Source organism: Macrobrachium rosenbergii, chromosome 6, assembly GCF_040412425.1.
Source record: "Macrobrachium rosenbergii isolate ZJJX-2024 chromosome 6, ASM4041242v1, whole genome shotgun sequence".
Lineage (NCBI taxonomy): Eukaryota > Metazoa > Arthropoda > Malacostraca > Decapoda > Palaemonidae > Macrobrachium > Macrobrachium rosenbergii.
Genome location: NC_089746.1, coordinates 43,739,012 through 43,746,511, shown reverse-complemented (window position 1 = coordinate 43,746,511; position 7,500 = coordinate 43,739,012). Strand labels below are relative to the sequence as shown.

General features: G+C 35.8%; 1 protein-coding gene across 15 annotated transcripts in view; it reads left to right on the top strand.

Moving 5' to 3' along the window:
* dnc (phosphodiesterase dunce) overlaps positions 1-7,500 on the top strand; it is an 878,593-nt gene that overhangs the window by 547,266 nt on the left and 323,827 nt on the right. For all 15 annotated transcript variants that reach the window (XM_067105658.1, XM_067105656.1, XM_067105655.1 and 12 more), the window contains one exon: positions 3,050-3,229. In XM_067105658.1, coding sequence (XP_066961759.1) covers positions 3,050-3,229 — 180 coding nt within the window. The remainder of the gene's footprint in view (positions 1-3,049; positions 3,230-7,500) is intronic.

The window sequence follows — 7,500 nt, the reverse complement described above, 5'->3', positions numbered from 1 at the left end:
AATCGGTAACTAGGCCTATCAGTTTACGTGCGAAATGGGCGCCGTGTGTAACTACCAGTCCCTTGGGGATGAACGTAAAATACATAAACAAAAGACAGTAAATATTACAAACCAAAGGCATAAACATAAACAAAAACACAAGCATAAGATGTGATATATTACGATCGCCTACTGGCGGAAACCAGTACTTAATAAAACGTTGCTCTTGAATTATAATTTGATTGTTTAAAAGTTTGTCGGACTTTATTTAAGGCCTTACTGGAAAATTAATGAATAATTATTTTTTGAACTGTTTGACGAAGATGTTATCATGAGGGCTTACCGTGTGTGTGTGTGTGTGTGTGTGTGTGTGTGTGTGTGTGTGTTGATTTCAGTACCACATTTCAAGTCCTTACTTATTCATATAAGTATTGCGCGTTTATTACGCAGATGTATATCGCTTTTTTTTGCGTATTTATTTTGAGATTACCCAAATTTATATTACACAGTTATTAAAGAAATTCGCACATGGTTAATGGCTGCCTTACATAAATGTAAATATTGTTTATATATAGTTCTTAATATTTTTAGAAACACGAACCTCATTATAATTGGAGATGGCACGTTTAAAGAACTAGCAGTTTCTCTCTCTCTCTCTCTCTCTCTCTCTCTCTCTCTCTCTCTCTCTCTCTCTCTCTCTCTCTCTTCCTTTTTCTGGAGTTCACTTATCTCTGTCTCTTTGGGATCCATTTTCTCTCTCTCTCTCTCTCTCTCTCTCTCTCTCTCTCTCTCTCTCTCTCTCTCTCTCTCTCTCTCTCTCTCTCTCTCTCATATCATTGCGTCAGCATGAATTTACCTAATCCTCTTCCAGTTATTTGTTTCCTTTTGCGAATTTTGTGACATTATAAGCTAAGGACGAATTCACCTTGGGTGGAGGTAAATGAGATAGTTTTTTTTATAAAAATTTATAAAAAAAAATGTTGTAAAAATTTTGAAACCTATCATAAAGAATGCATAATTAGGATGCATATCTCTTGTCAGAAGACCCGCGGTCAGATCCGTGAAAGGAAAACTCGCAAACTAATTTAAGTCGAGTCAGATCTCATTATGATAAGACGCATGCGCAGCACATCCTCCACCCACCCCTCCTTCAAACAGCCACCACAAGCGCACCAATCCCTGTCATTTCGGTGGATCACACCACTGAAGAAAAAGTTTATATTTTATTGTTATTGTTATTTGCAGGAGTAAAATTCCTTTTTATATCAATTTTTGCATATGGTGTATATTTCTTTTCTCTTTTTATAATATAAACTTTATCTGTAATGATGGCTTTAGAAGGGGTAGGGCGGTGAACTAGGGATGACTTAAGGGAACTACAGTACATTATTCCTGTCCCTTTCGAAATCTAGGAGCCGAACCTGTAATTGTTCTTTTATTTTTTATTTTAATCATTGGCGATCTTTTTTGAAATATATATAAGTATATATATATATGTGTGTATATGTATGTATATATATATATATATATATATATATATATATATATATATATGTATGTATGTATGTATATATATATGCACACGAGTATATTCATATATATGTGTATTTATATAAATATTATATATACTATATATATGATATATGTATATATATAAATAAATATATATATATATATATATATATATAGAGAGAGAGAGAGAGAGAGAGAGAGAGAGAGAGAGAGAGTTGACATCAAAACATAGAGGTAATATATACAGCTGCTTATACTTAACATCAGCGTGGTTTTCTTTACCATTTCTGTGACTCATATGATGGTGAGATCCCTGTAATTATCAATATTTCTTTTATCATTTTTTGATGTTTGTTTACTGCTAATTAAGATACTTCCAATATTGTTAATGTTAGTTGTAAGTAATGTTTTGTCTTTCAGTACTAATACTATCAATATTGTTATCATATATATATATACATATAATATATATATATATATATAAATAGATTTATACATTCTTAAGTATACATTTATACTTGCACCAAAATAGTAAAAGTTTAATTTATATAGTAATATATATTTAACGATATATACAGCTGTTTGTAAATAAACATTTAAAAATATATAAACTCTGTGCATTCTTATATATATATATATATATGTGTGTGTGTGTGTGTGTGTATATATATATGTGTGTGTATATATAAATATATATATATATATATATATATATATATATATATATATATATATATACTGTATATATACACTTATAGCAATGAGGATATTTTCACCACTATAGTTACAGCAAGTGTAAAGTGTAAAGATATATTTAAGAATATATACAGCTGTGTATATTCTTAAGTATATATTTACACTTACATCAGCGTGGATTTCTTCACCACAATAGTAATATTAAGTGTAAACTTATATTTAAGATTATATACAATTGTTTACAAACGTAAATGCATAATTGAATTGACTCAGTGTGGATATCTGTACTAAAATAGTAACAGTAAGTGTAAATGTTTCTTGACGATTAAATTTCTGCCCCACATCGAGACCTAACCCGTGTCTTTCAAGGGAGAGTCCGGGCTGTGGTAATTCCTCTGCACGTGCTATAAAAGAAGTTGGAACTTGTTTGGAGGAATTGCTAACGCCTTGGACTCTCACTTGAAAGACCGGGGTTCGGTCCCGACTTGAGGCAGAAATTTATTTCTGTGAAACACGTTCCTTATGTGTTCATTTCCATATTTGATAATACATACAGCTGTTTATATTCTTAAGTATATATGTTTACACTTAACGTCAGTTCGGATATCTTCAAAACAGCAGCAATAATAGTATTATTATTAGTAAATAAGTGTCCATTTCCATATTTAAGAATATAAAGAATATATACAGCTGTATATATTCTTATATATGTATTTACAATTAAAGTCAGTGTGGATATCTTCACCACAAGAGTAATGATAGTATTAGTAGTAGTGCGTAAAGACAGTCATCCCTTACAATAACCTCACCGTTAAACGACTCACAGATTATTAATGTGGTCCCTCTTCTTCTTCTCCTGCAGCTTTGATGTCGAGAATGGCGCGTCTCCGGGGCGCAGCCCTTTGGACGGGTCTTCGCCGTCGGCGGGTCTGGTGCTACAAAACTTCCCGCAGAGGAGGGAGAGCTTTTTGTACCGCAGCGACTCCGATTTCGAGATGTCCCCGAAGAGCATGTCCCGAAATTCTTCCATCGCCTCCGAAGGGTAAGTCTTTCGATCACTCGCTCACTCACTCTATCACCCCGATCGTGGGTTTAATTCCTGAATATTTTATTAATTTTTTTTTTACTTTGTCGCTTCTTAATCCATCACTTAGCACATTGTTGTCTTTGTTTTGGAACTGATGTTGTTGGCGTTTTTTGGTGTTTTTGTGTTTTGTGTCATGTTTTCTTTATTTTATTTTGTGATTTAAAACACGCCAAAAAGTTTGTCGTTTCAGAAACGTAAACATCATTCATTTTAACAACACCAGGGTGCTTATAAGTTTATTTCTGTCATTTTCATTTTAATGTTTTAGTGTCCTCATTGTCTTTGTAATTGGTTTTCATTTTTATTTCGGGATTTAAAGATTGGTTTGTTCATTTTGCTTCACGTTCATTGATACTTAACTTCAGATTATTGAAAAAACTTGTCCACGTCTGGAATTAACTCACAAAGAATTTCGACAAAAGTGTATGGAACAATCATTCAATATTGAGGTTCTAGTGTTTCATAGGGGGATTAGTCGTATTAGTATCATAGTCTAGGGATTATAATCTTCCTTAGGACCAAACTCAGTAAGACCTTTCCTCTTAATAAATTGAGGTCATGGTAGGTCATTATTTTATTAGGTAGGATTAAGGTCATTTAAAATATCTTCCGTAGATTTGTAATATGCAGTTAGTATGTTATTTATTTAATTCTCATCTTAAGTTAGAGAGAGATGCAGGCATTCTAAAGTTCAAGGTCTAGAAAATAAAGCATAATTCAGGTCAGCGTAAAAATTTTCCGTAGAATCACCTAGAATTAACTAGAACTAGAAGGCTAGTAATTATTATTATTATGCAGAAATTCAAGTTTCCAAAGAATGTTGTGTTCAGTAAAAAGAAGAAATCAGTCATTAAAAAATAAAAAATAAATTAACTTATCAATAAATAAATAGATGAAAATGTAAGCAAATTATTAAAATACAAGGAGCATTGCTTTAGGGTAGTAATGCCTTGCATCTTCGCTTGAACTTCTGAAGTTCCCATTGCACGACATCCTCAGGGAAACTGTACCACAGTCCAACGGCGTGAGGAATAAAGGACCTCTGGAACTGAGAAGTTCGACAGCGAAGCACATTTACTTTATAATGGTGCGGCAGTTCAGCGAATTTGGCTGCTCTCGGCAGGAAAAGTGGATGAGGGGTCTTCAGTGAATGTGAAAGAATACAACTTATGAAAAGCTGACAAACAAGAGACCATCCGCCAATGGTCCAAGTCATAACTGCTGATATTAGGAAACAGAAGCCTACCACCACGAACCACTCTATCTAAAAGAGATAAATGCCGGCAGAAGCAGACATCCACACCGGAGAACAGCATTAAAGTGGACAAATGAAAGCCACCTGACAGAATCAAGTTCAGTCACGGGTATTTTGTTTCTAGTACGACGCAGTCAGTGAATTAGGGTTCCTGTGACGACATTCATGCTCTCTTCAGATTCCTTTTTATCGAATTAAGTTCTGGGAGGAATGGGGATACTAGTTTGGAAACGCAGGCCAATAGAATTAGATTTACGGTCGGGAAATAAATTCAGGGTACCCCCCCCACCCTTCTTCCTCCTCCTCCTCTAAAAGCTACAGATAATTGAAGACCTCGCTGAATAATTTCTTGGAGGTGAGGTTCTTCCTCAGCCTTTTGGGTTTTTTCTCGGTCCTTCGCAGCGACATTTTTTGAGAGAGACTGCTTTTGAAGACTTTGATTTCTTCAAATTCTCTCTCTCTCTCTCTCTCTCTCTCTCTCTCTCTCTCTCTCTCTCTCTCTCTCTCTCTCTCTCGTTATGAACTTCCTCCAGTTCGTCACTATTCCTTCTTTCGTGTTAATTTCATCGACAGATGATAAGGTCTATTTTCAAAAGCTGCATAGTTACTCTTCTTCTTCTTACTTCAGAAATGGCCAATTGTTTTAGCAAATGACTTCGTGATTATTTAGCAGATTATCAATCTTCCTTAACAGCTTTGGAGATTATTTAGGGTCTCATTTTATATTAAAAAACACTTCCGTTATTTGAAGCTTGTGAAATATAGTATTGTTTTATTTATATACACCCTATGGGGTTGGGTGCACAGTAGGCGTTAGCTAGGGTCTCAGCTGCAACCTCATTCACTAAACCTGGTGCTCTTTCTTCTGATCTCTCTCCAACAATTGTTTCATGGTGTAACTGCGAGGTTTTCCACCTGTTACACTTTTCAAACCTCCTTTACTTTCAGTTTCCCTTTCAGCGCTGAATGACCTTATAGGTCCCAGCGCTTGGCCTTTGGCTTAAATGTTCTATTCTCTGTTTATATATTCGGCCCTTTAAACGTTTGTGCCATTTACTGAGTTTCAAAGACGTCTCAGAGAGGGCTGTTATTCGACCGCTGAGGAATTCTCAGACTGGCATCTTGGCGAGTCCGAGGAATTTCGGTTGGACTAATTTAACCTCATGTGGTTAAGGTTCCTCATTTTTCAGTAATGGGACATGGTTAAAATTCCACTTTAATCAGGGTTAAAATTCCACGTTATTAAGGGATGGAAATGTTCGAAATTCCACGTTATTCAGCAAAGTTACGAGAAGTTATGTGGTTAAGATTCTACGTTACTCAAGAATGGGATGTGGGTAAGATTCAACGGTCTTTAGTAATGCAATGAGGTCAAGAATGGTTCAAGAATGGGTGGATAATAAGATTCCACGTCCTTCAACAATGGGACGTGGATATGATTCCACGTTAATCATTTATGGGATGTGGATAACGTTGCAAGTTACTAAGTAATGGAATGTGGATAAGATTCCACCACATTGAGTTAGATAAAGGTGCCAAGATTTCACGGTATTCAGCCATGTTTAAGAACAATATTCACTAATGAGGCTAGGTAAAGATTCCTTTTCATTCAGTGAAGAGACATAATTCAGATCTTATCCCCATTCAGTAATGGGGTACTGTTCAAGTTTCCACGGCATTCAGTGAAAGGTACGTACTTGAAATTCCACCGTGACTCAACTGCCCTCAATTGCGTGGGCAGATTACGTCGTCGCGTCGAGTCAATAATCCGGAGTCGAGTTGATGATGTAACTCTTCAAGGATTCGTTCTCGAAGAATTGCCAAGTCAGTCGCCAGCAGATCATTATTGGAACCTGAGTGTCTTCCGTATCCTTGACCATGATATTTAACGGCTGCGAGAAAAAACTTAGATATCTGAAGCTACTGAGAGAAGAATACATGATTTATTTATTGGTTCGTGCTGTTATCGGCTTCACAGTCAATTTAAGACTTCTACTACGATCTGTCCTATTCAAAGAAAAACCAGTACTGCGGTTCTTTCTTGAACTCCTAACTAGAGGAAAATGAAAGAGAATACCTTCAAATACAGAAGAAGAAGAAGAAGAAGAAGAAGAAGAAGAAGAAGAAGAAGAAGAAGAAGAAGAAGAAGAAGAAGCCATCAAGCAAGCAAGTGCTAAATTCGGCAGATATGTGTTACGATTAGTTAAGTAGGAGATATCCACAATTAGACCTACCCCTGGCATCATATATAATAAACAGATTCACATTCCATTACTGAATAACTTGGAACATATCCACATCCCATAAATGATTAACGTGGAATCTTATATGCATCATATTCTTGAGTAACGTGGAATCATACCCATACCCCACTTATCCACATCCCATTCTTGAGTAACGTGGAATCATAGCCACACCCCATTGGCCTATTGTTGAAGAACGTGGAATCTTATCCACATGTCACTCTCGAACAACTAAAGTATTAAGTAACGTCGCTTGAGAGTTCACGATACGTTGTCCCTCGTTCACAGAGCAGAGAACGACTGATACTAGAGACTTCATCTCACCTATTTAAATTGACGGCACCATAAGGTCGTATGGGCAGATGGGAACAATAAATCGTGTCTGGCTACGAACTTCATCTTATGGCTTGTTTGTTATCACATATACGTTAGTTGCACCTTGGGATTTGAAGGAACACTTTGATTATATGACTGAAAGTCACAAAAGATTTTTAACCGTCTGTTTATTACACAGTATATGATGCTAGGGGTAGGTCTAGTTGTGGAAATCTCCCACTAACCTTAACCCATTGTTGCCGAATTTAATACTTGCTCTCTTGCTGGGTTCTTCTTCTTCTTCTTCTTCTTCTTCTTCTTCTTCTTCTTCTTCTTCTTCTTCTTCTTCTTCTGTATTTGAAGGAATTCTCTTTCATTTCCCTCAGTTTATGAGTTCAAGAAGAAGCGCGGTA